This window comes from Callithrix jacchus, chromosome Y (assembly GCF_049354715.1).
Source record: "Callithrix jacchus isolate 240 chromosome Y, calJac240_pri, whole genome shotgun sequence".
In the NCBI taxonomy this organism is placed as follows: Eukaryota; Metazoa; Chordata; class Mammalia; order Primates; family Cebidae; genus Callithrix; species Callithrix jacchus.
In genome coordinates this window covers 4653353-4677092 of record NC_133525.1, presented here as the reverse complement: position 1 = coordinate 4677092, position 23740 = coordinate 4653353, and the positions used below count along the sequence as shown (strand labels likewise).

The 23740-nt window shown below is 49.8% G+C and overlaps 1 protein-coding gene across 4 annotated transcripts; it reads left to right on the top strand.

The window, feature by feature from the left end:
• The first annotated feature begins 170 nt into the window (after positions 1-170).
• LOC100405844 (putative bifunctional dTTP/UTP pyrophosphatase/methyltransferase protein) lies at positions 171-23413 on the top strand. 4 transcript variants are annotated; one of them, XM_078364480.1, is made up of 8 exons: positions 171-289; positions 1338-1455; positions 10087-10218; positions 13453-13555; positions 15330-15394; positions 16140-16201; positions 20185-20293; positions 21295-23413. In XM_078364480.1, the coding sequence occupies exons 4-8, from the start codon at positions 13529-13531 to the stop codon at positions 21698-21700; spliced, it is 669 nt and encodes a 222-aa protein (XP_078220606.1). In that variant the 5' UTR covers positions 171-289; positions 1338-1455; positions 10087-10218; positions 13453-13528; the 3' UTR covers positions 21701-23413. The 4 variants fall into 4 exon arrangements, with proteins under 4 accessions (XP_078220606.1, XP_078220604.1, XP_078220603.1 ...); XM_078364478.1 differs by lacking the exon at positions 1338-1455; XM_078364477.1 differs by lacking the exons at positions 1338-1455; positions 10087-10218 and having other exon boundaries at positions 13508-13555.
• The last annotated feature ends 327 nt before the right edge of the window (positions 23414-23740 follow it).

The following is a 23740-nucleotide window of genomic DNA, read 5'->3' as shown; positions in this document are numbered from 1 at the left end:
CGTGCTCTGGGCGTGGCCTAGAGGCGAGGTCGAGGGCGGCGGGGCTTGGCGTGACCCCGCGTGAAGTCGATGGAGGCGTGATCTGGGCGTGGCCTCGGGGAGGCGGAACTCCGGCCGCGGTATTTCCGGGGCAGAGATGCTCACGCCTCCGGCTCCGGGCTCAAGTCTGCGGACTTCCGGCTCCCGGCGTAGACGCCTTGGTGCTCTTCCGGTTATGGGGAAGCTGCTGCAGAAACGCGTGGTGCTGCCCAGGACCTGTCCACGCAGCCGGGAGAGCCTCAGCAACGCGGTGCGGCCTGGGCCTGATCGGGGCGGGGACCGGGGACAGAGGGGCCGAACCAGCTGGGCCCAGCGACTCAGGACCCCTAGGGATGGGGGAGGGGACAGTGACCTGGGACCCTAGGGATGGGGAAGGGAGAGTGATCCGGGACCCCAAGGAATGGGGGAGGGAAGAGTGACCCGGGACCCCCAGGGATAGGGGAGGGGAGAGTTACCAGGGACCCCTAGGGATAGGAGGTGAGAGTGACCCGGGACCCCTAGAGACGGGGGAGGGGAGAGCGACCCTGGACCTGTAGGGGTCGGGGAGGGGAGACTGACTTGGAACCCCTAGGGATAGGGGGTGAGTGACCCAGGACCCCTAGGGATGGGGCAGGAGAGTGACCCGGGACCCCTAGGGATGGGGCAGGAGAGTGACCCGGGACCCCTAGGGATGAGGGGAGGGGGCAGAGTGACCCAGGACTCCTACGGATGTGGGAGAAAAGAGGGACTTCAGTCTTCTAGGGATGGAGTGGGTCCTAGTGGCTGAAGGTTGGCTTTGCAGGTGGCCTGTGGGAAGTGTTTCCTGGAACCCTGGATGGGGGAGATTTGATTGTGGGTGCTAGGCGCCTTGGGTGTCTGCTTCTTCTGGAAGCCTAATCACATGGGGGAGAGCACTGGAGGGGAGAAGACTGGTTTGTTCCTGGTAGCCCTGCTTATTTTGGAGGGCTTCCAGCCATCCCCCGTTGAAACATCTAGTTTTTCATTCATAGAGCTATGAGAAAGCACAGCTTAGGTTTCAGTGGTTTTCAGTTAGAACAAATGGCAAAAAGAAAAAGGAAAAAAACCTGAAAACATTACTTTGAAGGCTTGTAGCCAGAAGATACAGAATTGAATTCAAACTGGAGAAAATAATAAAAACCAAAAACCGCTAGACAAGACCAGAATCTGACAGCAGGTGTGACTACAGGTTTTGAAACATAATTTTCCTTTTTCCAGTTTTGTCAGTTTTATTGAAAGAATAATTATGGTAAGATGGCTTTGCTTTATTTTTATTTTATTCAATTTATTTATTTATTTAGACACGGAGTTTCGCTCTTGTAGCCCAGGCTGGAGTGCAGTGGTGCCATCTCATGCAACCTCCACCTCCCTGGTTCAAGCAATTCTCCTCCTCAGCCTCCCGAGTAGCTGCTATTACAGGTGTGTGTCACTACACCCAGCTAACTTTGTAATTTTTGGAGAGACAGGGGTTTTTCCATGTTGGTCAGTCTGGTCTCGAACTCCCAACCTCAGGTGATCCGCCCGACTCGGCCTCTCAGTACTGGGATTACAGGCGTGAGCCACCACACATGCCCAAGGCTGATACTTGGCCTAATTATTTGTATTCACTGTAGCAAGAATAATAGTTTTACTTTTTATTTGTATTTATTTATTTTGAGACGGACTCTGTCACCAGGCTGGAGTGCAATTCTGCGATCTTGGCTCACTGCGACTTCCACCCCCCCATCTGCCAGCCCCTCCCCACCCCCCATTCAAGCAATTCTCCTGCCTCAGCCTCCTGAGTAGCTGGGATTACAGGTCTGAGCCACCACACCCGGCCAAGAATAAATTAATTTTTACATAGGCCCTTTAAATTGGCTTTGATGGAACTTTGTTCCACACAAGGAATCTAAGGTAGGACCTTTTTTTATTTGAGACAGAGTCTCACTCTCGAGTGCCCTGGCACAATCTCAGCTCACTGCAATCTCTAGCACCCCCCTCCTCCCGGGTTCAAGTGATTCTCTGCCTCAGCCTCTCAAGTAGCTGGGATTACAGGTGCCTGCTACTGCACCCAGCCAAGTTTTGTATTTTTAGTAGAAACGGGATTTCAACATCTTGGCCAGGCTGGTCTTGAACTCCTGACCTCATGATCCACCCGCCTCCACCTCCCAGAGTGCTGGGATTACAGGTGTGAGCCACCGCACCCGACCCCACATAGGACCTTTTTAAAGCTGAGCCCACCATGGGTTTGCACCATTAAATACCTATGAGTTGGACGAATTCCTTTCCTCTTGAGGTTTCAAGGTAATTTGGGGTTCCTGGCCTGTGAGAAAGGGACAGTCTTAGCGCAGATCAGGGACTCTGTACGGTGACTGTATACACAGAAGATGAGGCCAGTTTCCAACAGTTTTATTGGCTCCATAAATCAAGTTGGATTTTTTTTTTTTAATTGAGACAGAGTCTTGCTTTGTCACCCAGGCTCCAGTGCAGTGGCACAGTCTCGGCCCACTGCAACTTCTGCCTTCCAGGATCAAGCGATTCTCCTGCCTCACCCTCCCCAGTAGCTGGAACTACAGGAGTGCGCCACCAGGCCCAGCTAATTTTTTCGTATTTTTAGTAGAGACAGGGTTTCACCATGTTGGCTAGGATGGTCTCGATCTCTTGACCTTGTGATCCGCCCGCCTCGGCCTCCCAAAGTGCTGGGATTACAGGCGTGAGCCACTGCGCCCGGCCTCAAGTTTGATTTTTTAGAGGGGTGTACACCAATCCAGCCAAAGCCTTGGCAAAATAGCCAGTTTTTCCTGTTGTGTCCTGTTACTAAAGAAAACAGATTTTATTTTTTTTTTGAGACGGAGTGTCACTCTTGTCCAGGCTGGAATGAAATGGTGTCATCTTGCCTCAGTGCAACCTCTACCTCCCAGGTTCAAGTGATTCTCCTGCCTCTCGAGTAGATGGCATTACAGACACACGCCACCACAACCAGCTAGTTTTTGTATTTTTGGTAGAGACGGGGTTTCAACATCTTGGCCAGGCTGGTCTCAAACTCCTGACCCCAGGTGATCTGCACACCTCAGCCTCCCAAAGTGCTGGGATTACAGGTGTGAGCCACCAAGACTGGCCGATTTTTTTTTTTTTTTCTTTTTTGAGATGGAGTCTTGCTCCATTGCCCAGGCTAGAGTGCAGTGGCACAATCTTGGCTCACTGTGACCTCCACTTCCTAGGTTCAAACAATTCTCCGGCCTCAGCCTCCCAAGTAGCTGGGGCTACAGGTGCCTGCCACCACACCTGACTTTTTTGTTTTTTTCCTCTGACATAGAGTTTTGCTCTCGTTGCTGAGCCTGGAGTGCAGTCATGCGATCTTGGCTCACTGCAGGCTTTGTGTCTCGGGTTCAAGCAATTCTGCTGCCTCAGCCTGCTGAGTAGCTGAGATTACAGGTGCATGGCACCATTCCTGGCTAATTTTTAGTAGATACTGGGATTCGCCATGTTGATCAGGCTGGTCTCAAACTCCTGACCTCAGGCAGTCCACCCTCCTAGGCCTCCCAAAGTGCTGAGATCACAGGCGTGAGCCACACAGCCCAGCCAGAACGCAGATTGTGATTGCATTTATGCAAATAACTTTATTGCCATAAAAATTAAGAAGACTTAAAACGTGAAAAAGATCACCCCAGTCTCCTATTAGTTGAGTCCATTCAGTTCATTTCTGTCCTGCTTGATATTAATGAACATTTTGGCTTTTCAAAAATCCCAAACTTTTTTTCCTTTCTATTCTGATGTGACAATCTCCAAAGTTGTCAGAAACCTGCATTTACGAGCATCTGTTAGAGCTTTGCAGCTGATTATAAAACCACCTTTTAAGCAGGATCAGGCCGGGCACTGGGGCTCCCCATCCCAGCATTTTGGGAGGTCGAGGCAGGTGGATCACCTGAGTTCAGGTCCAACAGCGAAACCCCATCTCTACTAAAAACACAAAAATTAGCTGGGTGTGGTGGCGGGCATCTGTATTCCCAGCTCCTTGGGAGGCTGAGGCAGGAGAATCACTTGAACCCAGGAGGTGGAGGTTGCAGTGAGCTGAGATCACATCATTGCACTCCAGCCTGGGCGACAGAGCAAGACTCCGTGTCAAAAAAATACATAAAAATAAAAAGGCTGGGTGCAGTGGCTCACGCCTATAATTCCAGCACTTTGGGAGGCCGAGGTGGGCGGATCACTAGGTCAAGAGACCAAGACCATCCTGGTCAACATGGTGAAACCCCGTCTCTAATAAAAACACAAAAATTAGCTGGGCGTGGTGGCATGTGCCTGTAATCCCAGCTGCTCAGGAGGCTGAGGTGGGAGAATTGCCTGAACCCAGGAGAGGTTGCGGTGAGCCGAGATCGTGCCATTGCACTCCAGCCTGGGTAACAAGAGCGAAACTCTGTCTCAAAAAAAAAAAATGCACAAGCAAAGATGATTTTGTTTGGGCTGAGTTATACTTGTCTAGCCTTTATGCCAAGTTGTGACACCTTGTAGTATTTGGCAGAGATAAGTAAGAAACCGTTTCATTAATAAACACACAGAAATATGTAGGCCGGCAGCCTTTAAGGCACTTCTAATGCTACTGTACCTGTAATTTTTAAACATTCAAGTTACATGAACTGAGTGATCTCAGAGCTTTTACTTTTTCCCTAAAACTACTTGACTTAAGGCCTAACAAGGCGGCTCACGCCTGTAATCCCAGCAGTGTGGGAGGCCGAGTCAGGCGGGTCACGAGGTCAGGAGTTCAAGACCAGCCTGGCCGACATAGTGAAACTCCGTCTCTAAGAAAAATACAAAAATTAGCCGGGTGTGGTGGCATGCACCTATAGTCCCAGCTACTCAGGAGGCTGAGGCAGGAGAATTGCTTGAACCCGGGAGGTTGCGGTGATCTGGGATCATGCCACTGCACTCCAGTGTGGGCAGCAGAGTGAGACTCCATCTCAAAAAAAAAAGTATTTGTCTTAAGTGCATATTTTTTTTAGGCCAGTTACATTGAGTTCTTTTAACAGACATGTCACGCATACGACACAGATAGTCACATAGGTAATCAAAAGAAGATTCACTAGTTATAAGATTTCTTTATTTTTTTTTTTTTTTTTTTTGTAGAGATGGAGTTTTGCTCTGTTGCCAGGCTGGAGTGCAGTGGCGCAATCTCGGCTCACTGCAGCCTCCACCTCCCGGGTTCAAGCCATTCTCCTGCCCCAGCCTCCTGAGTAGCTGAAAGTACAGGCTCGTGCCACACACCCAGCTACTTTCTTTTGTATTTTAGTACAGACGAGATTTCACTGTGTTGCCCAGGCTGGTGTCGAACTTCTGAACTCAGGCAGTCTGCCCGCCTCGGCCTCCCAAAGCGTTAGGATTACAAGCCTGAGCGAGCCACTGTGCCGGGCTAATTTCCCAGTTCAATTATTGGCCTTAGGGTGAGGCCTTTAAAAAGAGGGCTAGGAAGACAGTTCCCAGGGCCTGTAACAAGTACAGATGGAAGACAGATTTTTCAGAAGTACTTACTTGTTTTTATTTTTTATTTACTTATTTTGAGACAGAGTTTTGCTCTTCTCGCCCAGGCTGGAGTGCAGTGACACAGTCTCAGCTTACGGCAACCTCTGCCTCCCGGGTTCAAGTGATTCTCCTGCCCCAGCCTCACAAGTAGCTGGGACTACAGGCACCCACCACCACACCCAGCTAATTTTTGTCTTTTTAGTACAGATGGGGTATCACCATGTTAGCCAGGCTTGTCTTGAACTCCTGACCTCCGGTGATCCACCCGCCTCAGCCTCTGAAAGTGCTGGGATTACAGGCGTGAGCCACCACACCTGACCACTTAATTCCAGGGGTTCCATAAGGAAAACAGATTTTTCCCCAAATGGGATTTGTGGTGCCTTTTCTGTTTTCTCAAGGAGTCCCAGGCCACCAGAAGTTGTTTTAGGGTCTCTTATACATGTAGCACTGGAGACAGGACAGAGCGGAGAAAAGAAATTAAGTCAAATGAGCAAAAAGCTTTCCAGGAAAACAAGATTTATTTTTCATTTATTTATTAGATGACGCGTCACTTTGTCACTCAGGCTGGAGCACAGTGGTGCAATCTCAGCTCAATGCAACCTCCGCCTCCCGGGTTCAAGGTTCAAGCAATTCTGTGTCAGCCTTCCGAGTAGCTGGGACTACAGGCACATGCCAGCACGCCCTGCTCATTTTTGTAGTTTTGGTAGGATCAAGGTTTCACCATATCGGTCAGGCTGCTCGGGAACTCCTGACCTCGTGATCCACCCATCTCGGCCTCCCAAAGTCCTGGGATTACAGGCCTGAGCCACCGTGTCCTGCCAAAAAAAATGTTTAGGAACAGAAAACCATAAAGGCCTTTTGAGTATATTTACAGCTTGGATATCTATTTTAATGAAGCTGAGCTCTTTTGTTTGTTTGTTTTTTAAAGCATGGCTGAGGGTGGAGGTTAGAATGACATACATGTTGTGCCAAGTTACATTAAATGATTGGGTTATGTGCAGGAATTACGTGTGATAATGAGAGGGCGTTTCAGAGGACCATCTCAGGAGCTGTTCGATCTGTGATAAATCAGACCTGGAGAAGTGCAGGAAGCAAGCATTGCCGTCAGCCCGAGGCACCTCCCAGATTGGGAGAAGAGCAGCCTAGCTTGGACTGCTTGAACCATTTTAGGATGGAAAACGGGAGAGGCCAGGCTTGGGGCTAAAGGCTTGCGGGCAGGAGGGACGGAGAGTGAGGATGGGTGAGGAACGGATGCAGGGGTTGAGAGTACAGAGTTTATCTGCAGGATCAAAGGGTTTGGGAGGAAGAGGTTTCCAAGGAAGGAGAGACCTGTGGACTGTTTTCATAAGAAGAAGGATGGGGCCGGGCGTGGTGGCTCAAACCTGTAATCTCAGCACTTTGGGAGGCCAAGGCAGGTGGATCACGAGGTCAGGAGTTCGAATCTAGTCTGGCCAACGTGGTGAAACCCCGTCTCTGCTGCTAATACAAAAAAAGTAGCCGGGTGTGGTGGCAAGTGCCTGTCATCTCCGCTACTCGGGAGGCTGAGGCAGGAGAATCGCTTGAACCTGGGAGGTTGCAGTGAGCTGAGATTATGCCATTGCAGTCTAGCCTGGATTACAAAGTGAGACTCTGTCTCAAAAAAAAGATGTCACCGGACATGGTGGCTCACACCTGCAATCCCAGCACTTTGGGAGGTCAAGGTGGGTGGATCACAAGGTCAGGAGTTTGAGTCCAGCTTGGACAACATGGTGAAACCCCATCTTTACTAAAAATCTGAAAATATTAGCCAGATATGATGGCGGCCACCGGTAATTCCAGCTAATCCGGAAGCTGAGGCAGGAGAATTGCTTGAATCTGGGAGGTGGAGTTTACAGTGAACCGAGATGGTGCCACTGCACTCCAGCCTGGGTGACAATGGTGAAACTCCGTCTCAAAAGCAAAAAAAAAAATAAAAGAAGAAGGATGTCATGAGGAGTCCACGCTCTTGACATAGGGTGGGTAGAAGAAAGCCCGAGTCTAGGGAGCCTCTTGCCATTTGCCATTCCTTGTGATAAACTTGTCAAGGTCCCTGCGAATTTGAAAGTTAAAGGTGCCATTTTTGGGCCATCAGCTGTCATGATGGTGTTTGCACTGGGGCCAGGGCACGTTGCTGTAACGAATTAAACACCTTGCTTTAGGCTCCCCTGAAAGCCAAGTCTGGTAAGGCTGCAGAGGACATAGCCCAGAGGGCAGGATATAAGGATGTGGGACTGTGTGGCATCCATTTGGGCTGGTAAGAGGCTGCCAGGAGGATCTGTTTTTCTAGGCATCCCAGACAAAACACAGAGACCCAGAATCCTCTTTATAAAGAGGACGGTCAGCCAGGTACAGTGGCTTATGCCTGTAATCCCGACTCTTTGGGAGGCCAAGCAGGATGGATCATGAGGTCAAGAGATTGAGACCAGTGTGACCAACGTGGTGAAATCCTGTCTCTACTAAAAATAGGAAAATTAGCCAGGCATGGTGGTGAGTACCTGTTATTTCAGCTACTCAAGAGGCTGAGGCAGGAGAATCGCTTTAACCTGGGAGGCGGCAGTTGTGGTGAGCCAAGATCGTGCCACTGCTCTCCAGTCGGGCCACAGAATGAAACTCCATCTCAAAAAGAAAAAAATTAAAAGAGGATGGTCAACCTGAGAAGAAACTCAGCATCCCCAAGATTTTTTCTACCTAAGTCTGCTGTTACCCACTGCTTCTGGGTTGCAAGAGAGCCTCTGTCCCCAATACCCATCCCAGGTTTTGGCACCAAATGTAAGTTAAAGAGGAAGGAAACAAGAAAAGTGGCTCAACTGTGAATGACAGGTTTATTTTGGAGGATAAACCTGAGCGGGGCTTCTGGTAGAGTTAGGTCAGGAGTGCTCTCTCCTACAGATTCAGGGCGCTTAAAGGTTTAGGAAGGGGGAGCATATCGCAGGCTCGGAATGTTTCTGTGTGAGGGAAGGTTTATTGCAGGGTTGACGTGTCTCTGGTTGGAAGGGAGGTTATCTTGGGGTTGGCGTGTTTCTGGTCGCAGGGCGTTTATTCCAGAGCTGGAATGTTTCCGATCATGCTGATATCAGCCATTAGGCTGATGTTTTTGGGCTGGATTTAGGTGGTTTTTAATCAAGGGAACTTCAAATGGCAGTCTGTGTCCAAGATGGCACCATGTGTCCAAGATGGTGCTGTGTGTCCAATATGGCACCATATGTCCATTATGGCGCCATGTATCCAAAATGGTGGTGTGTGTCCCAGTTGGTGGATTGCGTCCAAGATGGTGCAGTGTGTCCAACACGGTGTGTGTCCAAGATGGCACTGTCTGGCCAAGATGGTAGCGTGTGTCCAGGATGGCACTGAGTGTATTCAAGACAGCAGTGTATGTATCCAGGATGGTGCTGTGTGTCCAAGATGGGGCTATGTGTCCAGCATGGCGGCATGTGTCCAAGATGGCACTGAGTGTCCAAGATGGTGCTGTGTGTCCAACATGGAGGCATGTATCCAAGATGGCGATATGTGTCCAACATGGTGGCGTGTGTCCAAGATGGCAGCCTGTGTCCAAGATGGTGGCGTGTGTCCAATATGGTAGCGTGTGTCCAACATGGCGCTGTGTGTCCAACATGGCTGCGTGTGTCCAACATGGCACTATGTGTCCAACATGGCTGTGTGTGTCCAAGATGGCGGCATCTGTCCAACATGGCGCTGTGTGTCCAAGATGGAGGCCTGTGTCCAAGATGGCGGCATGTGTCCAACATGTTGGCGTGTGTCCAACATGGCTGTGTGTGTCCAAGATGGCGGCGTGTGTCCAACATGGCGCTGTGTGTCCAAGATGGAGGCGTGTCCAAGATGGCGGCATGTGTCCAACATGTGGGCGTGTGTCCAAGATGGCGGCGTGTGTCCAACATGGCAGCGTGTGTCCAACATGGCGGAGGCGTGTGTCCAAGATGGCCATGCTTCTGCTCAGTCAGAGGCGAGATGTGGAGTTCCCTGGGTCCTGGCAGGCGTGGCAGCCATGGCCACCCACACTGGGGGCAGTGACCACCATCATTCCTGACTCCACAGCCTCTGCGGGGGTCACTGCCTCCAGGCCAGGTCTCCCAGCAGATGGTGTGGTCTGGGATTGACTTAGAGCCAGCTTTCATGCCCCTCCTGAAGCTGCCATTGCTGGCATTTTTCCGGAATTTTCTATGTATGGATGTTCTTGTCTGTCCCAAACTTCCAGGCTCCAGGAACCCTCTGACGAGGCTGGCTCGTGGGTTCACGGCCCGAGTCGGCATTCCCTGCCAGCCTCTCTGTTCTGGCTTTTTCCTTTGCCAGCCTTTTTCCTCGAGAGCCAGAAAGATCCCTTGTCAGTCCCTAAAGTCCCCTGGCCAGATCCCGAAGGCCCCCCAGCCACACTTAGGGAAAGCTCAGCAGATGGATGAGGTCACCCAGGAGAGGACCGAGGAGTGTAGCCAACACCACACGTCCTGCTCATCTTGCACGTTAAGTTCCGTCTCCTTGGGGTCTGTCATCAACCCTCCTGACCCCTTTCTTCTGTTGCAGGGTCTGAGATTTGAGGTGGTTCCCTCCAGGTTCAAAGAGAAGCTGGACAAAACCTCCTTCGCCATGCTGTATGGGTACGCCATGGAGACCACCAAGCAGAAGGCTCTGGAAGTGGCCAACCGCATGTACCAGGCAAGGGGGCCCTTCCTTTCGCCCTCATGACCATTCCTTTCATAGGCCGGGCGCGCAGGCTAAGGCCTGTAATCCCAGCACTTTGGGAGGCCGAGGCAGGTGCATTGCAAGGTTAGAGTTCAAGACCAGCTGGGCCAAGATGGTGAAACCCCGTGTTCACTACAAATACAAAAATTAGCCAGGTGTGGTGGTGCACGCCTATAGTCCCAGCACTTTGGGAGGCTGATGGGGTAGATGACAGGGTCAGGAGTTCGAGACCAGCCTGGCCAACATGGTGAAACCCTGTCTCTACTAAAAATACAAAACTTAACCAGGTGTGATAGCGGGTGCACCTGTAATCCGAGGTAGTCAGGAGGCTGAGGCAGGAGAATTGCTTGAACCCAGGAGGCGAATATTGCAGAGAGCAGAGATCATGCCTCTGCACTCTAGCCTGGGCCACAGAGTGAGACTGTCTCAATAAAAAAAACAATAAAAGAAAGTTTCTTTGTTATAACAAGGGGACTTGCAGGTCTTAAATATATATGATACAAATAAATGTCATTTACAAGATGCAATTGGTGGCACAGCCTCGCTGTTACTATGTTATAATGTCATGTACTATGACAAGTGACGAATAGCATCATTTATGGTACAGGATTAACGGAGCTTATCTATTGCTATGTGTTATAAGAATCTCTTGCAATTGATAGAATAGCACAATTTATCATACAGAATTAATGAAGCTTATGTCACTATATGTTATAATATTCTCTTGAATTGATATAATGTCATTTACAAGATGCAATTGGTGGCACAGCCTCGCTGTTACTATGTTATAATGTCATGTACTATGACAAGTGACGAATAGCATCATTTGTGATGTAGAATTAAAGGAGCTTATCTATTGCGATGTGTTATAATATTCTCTTGCAATTGACATAATAGTATCTTTTTTTTTTTTGAGGTGGAGTCTCACTTTGTTGCCCAGGCTGGAGTGCAATGGCACTATCTCAGCTCACTGCAACCTCCGCCTCCTGCATTCAAGCGATTCTCTTGCCTCAGCCTCCCGAGTAGCTGGAACTATAAGTGCGTGTCACCACACCTGGCTAATTTTTGTTTTTAGCAGAGGCAGGGTTTCAGTATGTTGGCCAGGTTGGTCTCGAACTCCTAACCTCGTGATCTGCCTGCCTCGGCCTCCCAAAGTGCCAGGATTACAGGCGTGAGCCACTGTGCCCAGCAGTATTATTTATGTTGTAGAATGAATGGAGCTTATGTATGACTATGTGTTATAATATTCTCTCGCAACTGATGTAACAGCATCATTTATGGTATAGAATTTCTGGGCCTTATCTATGACTACGTGTTATAACATTCACTTGCCGCCAAGTGCCGTGGCTCACACCTGTAATCCCAGCTCTTTGGGAGACTGAGGTGGGCAGATCACCTGAGGTCAGGAGTTCAAGACCAGCCTGGCCAACATGGTGAAACCCTGTCTGTACTAAAAATACAAAAATAAGCAGGGCGTGGTGGTGGGTGCCTGTAATCCCAGCTACTCAGGAGGCTGAGGCAGAAGAATTGCATGAACCCAGCAGACAGAGATTGCAGTGAGTCACAGTCATGCCACTGCACGCCAGCCTGGGTGACAGAGCAAGACTCCACCTGAAAAGAGTCCAAAAAAACAATATTCACTCACAATTAATATAATAGTATTATTCCTGTCCCACTGTGTAATATATGATTGCAATTAATGTAACATTATCATTTATAATATAGAATTATGGGCTGGATGTGATGCCTGTAACCCCAGCACTTTGGGAGGCCAAGGCAGGTGGATCACGAGGTCAGGAGTTCAAGACCAGCCTGGCCAACATGGTGAAACCCCATCTCTACTAAAGATAGAAAAATCAGTCGGGCGTGGTGGCGCACCTGTAATCCCAGTTACTCGGGAGACTGAGGCATAAGAATACCTTGAACCCTGAGGCAGAGATTGCAGTGAGCTGAAATTGAGCCATTGCACTCCAGCTTGGAGTCCATCTAAAAAATTTAAAAATAATAATAATAATATCAGTTACAATATATCATATTAACATAGCTATTACTGTGTGTTCTAACACACTGACAAGGAAGCCATTAGTATCATTTAGGATATAGAATTATTGTAGCTTATGGATTACTATATGTTGTGTAACAGACAACTGCAATTAATGTATTATCGTCCACAGTATGTACAATTACCAGAGCTGTCACTGTGTCGTAACGCGCTGTCACAATGAACCTCACGGTGTCCTTGAGGGCAGAGAGTTACTGTAGCTTAGCCATGGCTGTGGGTTACCATACAGTACACCGTTGCAGAAAATATGAGAAATATAGTCCAGGCACAGTGGCTCACACCTGTAATGCCAGCAGTTTGGGAGGCCGAGGCGGGCGGATCACCAGGTCAGGAGTTCGAGACCAGCCTGGCCAACATGGTGAAACCCATCTCTACTAAAAGTACAAAAATTGGTCGGGCATGGTGGCGCACCTGTAATCCCAGCTCTGGAGGCTGAGGCAGGAGAGTCACTTGAACCTGGGAGGTGGAGATTGCGGTGACCTGAGATCGCACCATTGCACTCCAGCCCGGACTTCGTCTCAAAAGAAAAAAAATTAAGAAACAACAAGAACACTAATATCAGTTACAATATATTAACATAGTTCATATAATTAACATCATAGCACACTGTTGCAATGAACTTGGGTATCATTTACGACATAGAAATAATGTGGCTTATCGATTATTATGTGTTATGTGATACACTACTGCATTCACTATGCTATCGGTTATAATATATACAATTACCATAGCAGGCTGGGCACAGTGGCCCACGCCTATAATCTCAGCACTTTGGGAGGCCGAGGTGGGTAGATCACAAGGTCAGGAGTTCAAGACCAGCCTGGCCAACGTGGTCAAACTCCGTCTCTACTAAAAATACAAAAATTAGCGGGGCATGCAGGCACACGCCTGTCATCCCAGCTACTCGGGAGGCTGAGGCAGGAGAGTCACTTGAACCCGGGAGGCGGAGGTTGCAGTGAGCGGAGATCACGCCACTGCACTCCAGCCTGGGTAACAGAGTGAGACTCTGTCCCAGATAGATAGATAGATAGATAGATAGATAGATAGATAGATAGATAGATAGATAGATAGATGTCTCACTTTCTTACAGAAGGACCTGGGGATGGATGGATAAATAAATAACTCGAAGTCTGGCTTTCTTACAGAAGGACCTGCGGATAAATAAATAGATACATAAATCAAGGTCTGGCTTTCTTGCAGAAGGACCTGCGAGGTCCGGACATGGTCATCAGAGCGGACACGATTGTGGTGAGTGCCTTCAGGGTGTCTCTTCTCTAACGTTCCATTTGCTATTCACGTGCCTGGGGGCTCGGCCTGTTCTGGGTCCCTGTGAAGACAGCAGGTCCTTTGAGGGTCGCCGGCAATGCCTGCTGGTGATGAGCCACTCCCAGAATAAACCTCGGAGGCAGAGGGAAGGGCTGGACTCAGTTCCGGAAACTACCATCACTTTCCATCCAGAAAGTACCACCAAATGAGAGGCCTGAAGGCACAGGAAGGGCCAGGAGCGACAGCTCACGCCTGTAATACCCGCACTTTGGGAGGCCGAGGTGGGCGGATCACAAGGTCAGAAGTTCGAGACCAGCCTGACCAAAATAGTGAAACCCTGTCTCTACTAAAAATACAATTAAAAAAAAAAAAGCTGTGCGTGATAATAATCACACCTGTCATCCCAGCTACTTAGGAGGCTGAGGCAGAAGAATCTCTTGAACTGGGAGGCAGAGGTTGCAGTGAGCTGACAGAGCAACAAAGCAAGACTCTGTCTCCAAAAAAAAACTAAACAGGTGTTCACCCAAAAACTTATACATGAATGTTCACAGCAGCACCGTTCACAACAGCTAAAAGGTCCAAACGGCCCAAGGGTCCATGAGTGGGTAAAAGTAATTACATCATGGATCATCCACACACGGTGGAGTACTACGCAGCTATGAAAAGGAACAAGGTTGGCCGGGCGCGGTGGCTCACGCCTGTCATCCATCCCAGCGCTTTGGGAGGCCGAAGCGGGCACCTCACCTGAGGTCAGGTGTTCGAGATCAGTGTGGCCAACACGATGAAACCCCATCTCTGCAAAAAATACAAAAAATTAGCTGGGCGTGATGGTGAGCACCTGTAATGTAATCCAGGCTACTTTGGAGGCTGAGGCATGAGAATCGCTTGAACACAGGAGGCTGAGGTTGCAGGGAGCCGAGATCCCGCCACAGCACTCCAGGCTGGGCAACAGAGCGAGAGTCCATCTCAAAAACAAGGAAAGGGGAGGGGAGGGAAGGGGCTCTAAAAAGGCTGCAGCATAGGAAAGGGGAGGGGAGGGGAGGAGGCAGGAGGGGAATGACTCTAAAAAGACTGCCACATAGATGAACTTCGAGGACATCAAAGAGGACCATACGTTACAGGATTCCATTTCTTTCTTTGTTTTATTTATTTATTTATTTATTTTGAGATGGAGTCTTGCTCTGTCTCCCAGGCTGGAGTGCAGTGGCGCGATCTGAGCTCACTGCAACCTCCACCTCCCAGGTTCAAGTGATTCTCCTGCCTCGGCCTCCCGAGTAGCTGGGATTACAGGCATCCACCACTACGCCTAGCTAATTTTTGTAGTTTTTAGTGGAGACAGGGTTTCATCGTGTTGGCCAGGCTGGTCTCGAACTCCTGACCTCGTGATCCACCTGCCTCAGCGTCGCAAAGTGTTGGGATTACAGGCTAGAGCCACCGCAGCCGGCTGTAGGATTCAGTCTCTCTGCAGTGTCCACAACGGGGAAATGCACAGTGAAAGAAATAGGATTGGTTGTTACCAGGGGCCGGGGGAGAGGTGGGGGCGACAGCTTCAGGGGCACAGGGTCCCCTTTCGGAGTGATGAGAACATTCTGGAACCAGGCAGGACGTGGTAAGCGCAGTTACTTGTTTAAAATGTTGACTCTCAGGCTGTGTCAGTTTCATTTCCGAAAAACAACTGACTTCTGTGAATGGTTCAGTGAGGTTAGCAGACCTGACTCACATGGCGGGAATCAACTCCTTCCCCTTCCTCTCGCAGACCGTGGGGCGGCTGATTCTGGAGAAGCCAGTGGACAAGCAGGACGCCTACAGAATGCTGTCACAGTAAGCGCCATGCTGGCTGCGGGGCAGTCTCGGGTTCCGGGCCCAAGAGTAGCCGTCTGTGCTGTCTGAGCTGTGCCGTGTGATCTGTTCCGTGTGTGCTGTGCTGTGTGATCTGTTCCTTGTGTGCTGTGCCGTGTGATCTGTTCCGTGTGTGCTGTGCTGTGTGTGCTGTGCCGTGCCGTGTGAGCTGTGCCGTGTGATCTGTGCCGTGTGTGCTGTGCCATGTGAGCTGTGCAGTGAGGCAGTCCCCTTCCCTCCATACTGTTCATTGTCTGGGATTCTCAGCACTGATCACAGAGGGTCTGGGGCCCACCACAGGCTGTTGCCCTCAAGAGAAGTGGGCTGTGCTGAGAGCTGCCCGGCCTGGGGCCTCTGGTCAGGGCCGCTTCCCGTGGGATTTGTGCCCCCTTCCCCAGCCTGTCCGTAAAGGTTTGCTATTGGGAGAAGCTGAGTGACTGATAAACTAGATCGTTTTGCTGCTTGAGAATGTGCCAAGCCGTTTTCCGCTTGCGGGTTGGGGGGTGGCTGGGTTTTCCTTGCCATCATTCCTCTTATCATTCAGTGTATTTTTTACATACTCCCAGCGTTTTTCAGTAGTTTCCCTGGTGACGCCACGGTGGGCCGATCGGGGAGAAGAGACTGGGGAGGGGCCGGGGCAGAGGCCACCTGGCTGCCTGTCTGGTTTTGGGAAACCCGTTCTGTGACTGCCACGTTTCACAGTGAGGGCACCACTTCTGTCTGACAGGTTGAGTGGCAGAGAACACAGTGTGTGCACCGGTGTGGCGATCGTCCAGTGCTTCAGCCAAGGTAACCGCGGCCCGGGGATCAGGATGGGACACTGGAGGGACCATGGCCTCTAGGGAGGAGGGCGGATGCCCACACCCACCCCCAGAGGGACCTGGACTATGGCGTGCCTGCGAAAGTTGTTTGCTGATTTGGAAGAGTGCAGGGGAAAGGACAATGTGCCATTTGTCTTATAAACATGCAGAAGAGGTCGGGCGCAGTGGCTCAGGCCTGTAATCCCAGCACTTAGGGAGGCTGAGGCAGGTGGATCACAAGGTCAAGACTTTGAGATCATCCTGGGCAACATGGTGAAACCCTGTCTCTACTAAAAATACAAGAACTAGCCAGGCATCGTGGTGGGCACCTGTAATCCCAGCAGTTAGGGAGGCCGAGGCAGGAGAGTCGTTTGAACCTGGGAGGCGGAGGCTGCAGTGAGCTGAGATCGCGCCACTGCACTCCAGCCTGGGCAACAAGAACAAGACTCCATCTCAAAAACAGAAAGAAAAGACCTAGAAGTGGAAGGAATGTGTCTACAGAATCGAGTTTCTACGCCAGGCGAGGGCTTTGCAGGATGATTTCCAAGCACGTGGTGTAAAATACTGTGATTGCGTCAGGGTCTGGCATGTCTGTGATGCCACGGCAGAGTCCTGTTGGCATGTGGTGTCTTATGACCACAGAGAGACCCTTCTCTCCATCTCATGATCTGAGCTTTAACCTTAATGCCGCTCAGATGTTTCTCAGCTCAAAAAGGCGGGTACAAACACCCCTGCACAGCCCGCTTCCCATCATGGGGCTCATGGCTTAACTCCTTTTGGTATTTCTTTCTTTGGTTTTGGGGTCGGGGTGGGGACAGAGTCTTCTCTTGTTGCCCAGGCTGGAGTGCAGTGGTGCGATCTCGGCTCACAGCAGCCTCCAACTCCTGGGTTCAAGACATTCTCCCACCTCACCCTCCTGAGTAGCTGGGATTTTAATAGCTTAAAAGAAAAGTTTTAGGTCAGGCACAGTGACTCACACCTGTAGTCTCAGCACTTTGGGAGGCTAAGGTGGGTGGATCACCTCAGGTCAGGAGTTCGAGACCAGCCTGACCAACATGATGAAACCTCCTTCTCTACTAAAAATAGATTAGCTGGTCATGGTGGCAGGTGCATGTGATCCCAGCTACTGGGGAGGCTGAGGCAGGAGAATCCCTTGAACCCAAGGTGGAGGTTGCAGTGAGCTGAGATCGCCCCACAGTGGCACTCCAGCCTGGGCAACGAGCAAAACTCTGTCCAAAAAAAAAAGTTTTCTTGAAAACCAGACAAAGGGCCAGTAACGTTTTAAATATAAAGTTAAAAGCGTTGCTTCAGACTTTTACTCGTTTCCTCCATGCGGTTAAGTTTGGTTTTCTTTGATATTTACGAACATTTCAGTTTTCCGGGGGTCTTAACTTTTTTCGTGTTTATTTTTGATGTCACAATCTTTAAAGTTATCAGAAACCTGAGCAGGTGCAGTGACACGCCCATAATCCTAGCACTTGGAGAGGCCCAGGCAGGTGGATCACTGGATGCTGACAGTTCGAGACCAGCCTGGCCAAAACGGTGAAACCCCGTCTCTACTAAAAATACAAAAATTAGCGGGGTGTAGTGGCGGGCGCCTGTAATCCCAGCTACTCGGGAGGCCGAGGCAGGAAAATCCCTTGAATCAGGGAGGCGGAGGTTGCCGCAAGCCAAGATCTCACCACTGCACTCCAGCCTGGGTGACAGAGCAAGACTCTGTCTCAAAAAAACAAGAAAAAATGAAAGTCGTTAGAAACCTGTATGTAAATGTACTTGTTTCCCGTCCCCCCGCCCCAAGACAGAGTCTTGCTCTGTCGCCCAGGCTGAAGTGCAGTGGCGTGATGTGAGGTCACTCTAACCTCCTCCCGGGTTCAAGCACTTCTGCCTCAGCCTCCTAATATCTGGGATCACAGGCGCCCGCCACCACAACCAGCTAACTTTTGTATTTTTAGTAGAGGTGGGGTTTCACCATGTAGGTGAAACCCTACCTCTCAAACTCCTGACGTAGTGATCCACCCACCTCGGCCTCCCAAAGTGAGCCTCCGTGCGCGGCCTCCCATTAGAGGTCTATAGTTGATTATAGAACCATTTTATAAAGAGAAGCAAAACGAGACACCGACTGTCTGTGGATGACAGAAAGTTTTAGGGCCGCGGTAGTGAAACATAAGGACATTCGTTACCTCTGTGTCATACACCGTAACAATTGTAATTATTACTGATGGTGTACACTAACTCATGTTAGAATTACAGGAGTTTTTTTAATGATTTTGGAACACGTGCTAATAACATAAGTATAGAATCCAGCCCTAAGATACAGATGCACCATTTTATATTTCTATTAAAAATACATAATATTTATTTTATATGTTTTATATAACAAAAACATTTATATTAAAAATATACACAATTCTATATTTGACCATATTTTTTGTGTAGTTTTTTTTTTTTTTTTTTTTTTTTGGAGACAGAGTCTTGTTCTGTTGCCAGGCGCCAGGTTGGAGTGTAGTGGCGCAATCTCGGCTCAGTGTAACCTCTGCTTCTTAGGTTCAAGCCCTTCTGCCTCAGCCTCCCGAGTACCTGGGACTACAGGAGCCCACCACCACACCCGGCTTATTTTTATATTTTAGTAGAGACGGGGTTTCACCTTGTTGGCCCAGATGGTCTCCATCTGTTGACCTCGTGATCCGCCCACCTTGGCCTCCCAAAGTGCTGGGATTACAGGCGTGAGCCCTGCACCCGACCAGAAGTTTTTTTAAAAAAAAAAAAAAAACACGAAAACCTTTGTGGGAACTAATATTCCATCCAGTACAATTGTGTGTAGTTCCTCTGGAGCCACTAGGGGAGGCTTCCTCCTGCCTCTCGCAGTTCCTGGGGCTCCAGCATCCATGTGCCTCTGGCCCCATCACTCCAGCCTCCACCTCCTCCGTCTCTACGAGACCTGCTCCTCTATGTCAGTGTCTCCTCTTCTGCCTCTCTTACAGACACTTGTCATTGGCCTTAGGACCGACCCTGAACCCAAGATAATTTCATTTTGACACCCTTTCCCTAATTTCATCCACAAATTTCCTATTTCAAAATAAGATCCCATTTTCAGGTTCCAGGTGGACGTGGATTTTGGGGGAGCCCCTTGGACCCAGGCCAGTTGATCGGGGAACTCTCCTGCAGGTCCCCCAAGCTGCGCTCATGCTATGATTGTGGCTTTTCCACCCGCTGCTGAAGTCCTCTTGTTGACCCCAAAACTTTCACGCCAAGGCTTCACAGCACACCGGTGCTCTCCCTGCTAGAGCGTGGGTCGCACTCTCGGCCTCTTCCTACGCCCCGTGATTTTATAGGCTTCTTTTTTGTTCTGTCCTTTCCCTCTTTTTGTTGGAAACATGCTCAGTGGCGCAAAGCAAAATCAGCCCTGAGACAAAGGATCTCAACAACGCAATTTTTACGTCCTGGGCTGCAGGGAGGGGACCCTCACTACCCATCGTGCCACGAGAGTACAATGAACCAAGGAAAACACACACATGTATCCCTGACGTATGTGGGGTCATCCTTCCTGTCGTGTCTGAGCTCTGTGGGCCGGAGCCAGACTGGCTGACAACTTAAAACTTTTCTAAACAGGTGACAGCCATGGAGAGCTGGGACACGCCTGTGAGCATGTCCAGCTCTGATATCTCGGTGAAAGTACAAGGACGTAGAATGTCCTATGTGCCTGTGAGCTCAGCATGTCTAACAGCTACATAGGATGGGGCTTCACAGAGAGTTATTAGCACACTTATTCTTTAACAAGAGAGGAAACTTTAAAAGGGCACTTTTCTACTTCCCACTCTTTACTTGTCTGAAATAAAACATTTTCCACCACAAACCTCCGTGTCTGAACTGTGCGCTACACTCAGGTAAACAGCGCACCACAGCCCTGCAGGTGTCAGGCCCTGCAGGGGACAAGCTGGCATTCACGCTCACACCACGGCCCTGTGCTTGCAGACAATAAGCTGGACACCAGGGTCTCGGAATTCTACGAGGAAACGATGGTGAAGTTCTCGGAGCTGTCGGAGGACCTGCTCTGGAAATACATCCACAGTGGGGAGCCCATGTGAGTCTCGGGGCGCTGGGGGCGGGGAGACACGAAGGCCTGCGCACCCTCACACGTGGGGTCCCAGCCAGCCTTGGGAAAGGAGGCCCTCTACCTGCCCCCACAGGGCTGAGCCTGAGGCTGTGTGGCAGAGGGACATGTACCACAGTTATCTATAGCATACAACATACAGTGTGTCTGTAATTATACATGACATAATGTAACATGGAACTGTATTTACAGTCACATAATTTATATATTACATGTTAATTGTATATAAGTTAATTACATAGATAATACATGTTAATGGTTACTATATATTACTATATATGGATATATATGACATATCATGTAAATGTATATTATATGTTTATATGTGTTATAATAGGTTATACTGTAATATATAAATATAATTTTGATTAATGCTTATTGTTAAATGATTAATTTTAATTTATATCAACTAATAGTAATATGATGATTCCATCTCAAAAAATAAAAGTGAAAAATAAATAAAGTTGTTTTTTTAAAGAGAGAAAAGCGCCTCGGCCCAGCACTGAACTCTCCTTAATAGGAAGCTACCCAGAGAAGATGCGTCTGGTTCTTGTACCCTCTGGCCTGACTTCCCAAAGTGGAGGGCAGCCCTGGCCACGGGTTTTTTTTTTGAGGCGGAATCTTGTGCTTGTTTCTGAAGCTGGAGGGCAGTGGTGCAATCTCGGCTCACTGCAACCTCCACCTCCCGGGTTCAAGCAGTTCTTCTGCACCAGCCTCCTGAGTAGCTGGGATCACAGGTGCCCAGCACCATGCCTGGCTGATTTTTGCATTTTTAGGAGAGACGGGGTTTCTCCATGTTGGCCAGGCTGGTCTCAAACTCACAACTTCAGGTGTCCCTCCGGTGTCAGCCTCTCAGAGTGCTGGAATGACAGTCGTGAGCCACCGTGCCCGGCCCTGGTGGCTGTGGCATATCTAACCAGGGAAGACCTTTCTCCTGGTTGTCACCTCTTCCCTTCCGCTGCCCCCGTCAGGAACAAGGCAGGCGGCTACGGGATCCAGGCTCTTGGCGGGATGCTGGTTGAGTCAGTGCACGGGGACTTCCTTAATGTTGTCGGCTTCCCACTCGACCATTTCTGCAAGCAGCTGATGCAGCTGTTCGACCCGCCCCAGCCGGAGGATCTGCAGCGCGTCAAGCACGGCTCTATCCTGGCCATGGACACCATCGAAGACCTCAGCGACATGGACGAGGGCGGCCCGGCGCCCGCTCGGAGGGACAAGGCTGAGGCTGGAGTGGCCAGAGAGGCCACAGCAGAGGCTGAGGGGAACAGGACCCGTAAGACCCTGCCCCCGTTCCCCACATGCCTCCTGGAACTCATCAATGGCTTCAAAACATCGAAGGTACCTGTGTCTGCATCCTCGGGCCACTGTCCCAAATGACCACACGCAGGGCTTAAATCCACAGGATTCTTGTCACAGTCCTGGAGGGTGGCAGTCTGAGATAAGGTGTCTCGGGCACGCCTTCTCTGGCGGTTCTAGCGAGGGTCCTTCCTGCCTTTCCCAGCTCCTGGCACCTCCAGCATCCCTGGGCTTGTGGCCCCATCACTGCAGTCTCTGCCTGTGTCTCCATGCAGCCTCCTCCTGTGTGCCTGCATCTCCCTCATCTGCTGACCCCGACTCATCTCAACTCTGCTAGCTCACAAAGACCCTTTTATTTTCAAATAAGATCCCAGCCAGGCATGGTGGCTCACAGCTGTCATCCCAGCCCTTTGGGAGGCTCAGGCAGCCAGATCAAAAGGTCAAGAGATGGAGACCATCCTGACCAACAGTGAAACCCCATCTCTGCTAAAAATAAAAAAATTAGCTGGGCATGGTGCATGCCTGTAGTCCCAGCCACTCGGGAGGCTGAGGTAGGAGAATCACTTGAACCCGGGAGGTGGAGGTTGCAGTGAGCCGAGATTGTACCACTGCACTCCAGCCTGGGCAACGGAGCGAGGCTCTATTTAAAAAAAAATCCCATTCCCCGGTGGTGGGGGTTAGGGTGAGGTTGCATCTTTGGGGGAGTGGCTGGCAAGCATGGACCATGCTGAGTGTGTGCCAGGGTGGCACGGGGTCCAGGGTGCTTTCGAAGCTGGGCAGGATTCACATGACTCCCACATAGGACATGTGAGAATTCCCTAATGGGCCTTCCTCTGGTGGGGTGTGCCAGGCTGCCATGCCTATGACATGTGGGCCTTCACCTGTCCAGAAGTCCTGCTGGCCAGGCGGGAGGTGGACCTGGTGCCTGGAGGGTACACCGGGCAGGGGTTAGTGCCCTCATCCCCTGTGATATCATGACCCCAGAGCAGCCATTCTGCCGTGTGGGCAGCCTGTCACTGAGACATCTGTGGGGCACCGTGGCTACACAGCGTAGCGAACCAGGCAGAGCCCCTCCACGTGGACAGTCTCCGCCTTCTCTGCCTGAGGTCGGTGGGCAGTGGCTTCCCACCGGCTCCTGCACCCTGCAGGCAGCAGAGCTTCCCCGAGAGGGCCCATCTTTCTTTCTTTTTTTATTTCACAAAAACTCACCCAGGCTGGTGTGTAGTGGCTCCATCTCAGCTCAGTGTAAGCTCTGCCTCCCGGGTTCAAGTGATTCTCCTGACTTAGCCTCCTGAGTAGCTGGGATTACAGGCACCTGCCACACACCTGGCTAATTTTTGTTTTTGTAGAAGAGACAGGATTTCACCATGTTGGTCAGGCTGGTCTCAAACTCCCGACCTAAGGTGATCCACCTGCCTCACGCTCCTAAAGTGCTGGGATTGCAGGTGTGAGCCACCGCGCCCAGCCTGAGGCCCCATCTTTTAACTGTTCTGCAGGTCTGGGCTCCTGGGGGCCCCTCATGGCGGCAGAGCAGACGGAGAAGGGACGGAGCCCTCCCAGGGCCAGGGGTCCCTCATAGGGCATCCTCCAGGAAGCAGACGTGGGGATGCCAAGTGCAGGAGGGGCACAGGCTGCGGGAGACAGGGAGCCCGGCTGATGGCCACCTGCCGTCACTCATGAGCAGCAGAGAGAATGTGCCATTCTCTCTGCTGTGATTAGGGAATGACGGTGGTCACGGCACATTCCGTCTGCGTGTCTCTAACTTAGCGGGTGTCGACTGTTAAGTCAGTACTGGTCATTAATTCATGATAAATGAATTAATCCTTCTGATTGTATTATTAAACTATATATTCAAATTATTAAATTAGAGATCCTTATTTAATAAGAATTGATAAATTATAATTATAATTTAAAATATAATTTATAGTGATAATTATATAATTGATTATAATCACATAATCATACAAATATAATCACATAAATTATGTAAAAAATTATATGAATATAAGTTATATAACAAATTATATAAATATAAATTATTTAAATTGTTAAATTAGAAATCCTTATTTAATAAGAATTGATAAATTATGATTATAATTTAAAATATAATTTATAGTTATA

What these genes read in the sequence shown, in the direction of transcription:
- LOC100405844 (XM_078364477.1), top strand. Translation starts at nt 215, where the DNA reads ATGGGGAAGCTGCTGCAGAAACGCGTGGTGCTGCCCAGGACCTGTCCA. An exon ending in GGGAGAGCCTCAGCAACGCG is followed by an intron (nt 290 to 13,507) that starts GTGCGGCCTGGG and finishes GCTTTCTTGCAG; the next exon opens with AAGGACCTGCGAGGTCCGGA. An exon ending in GCCTACAGAATGCTGTCACA is followed by an intron (nt 15,395 to 16,139) that starts GTAAGCGCCATG and finishes TCTGTCTGACAG; the next exon opens with GTTGAGTGGCAGAGAACACA.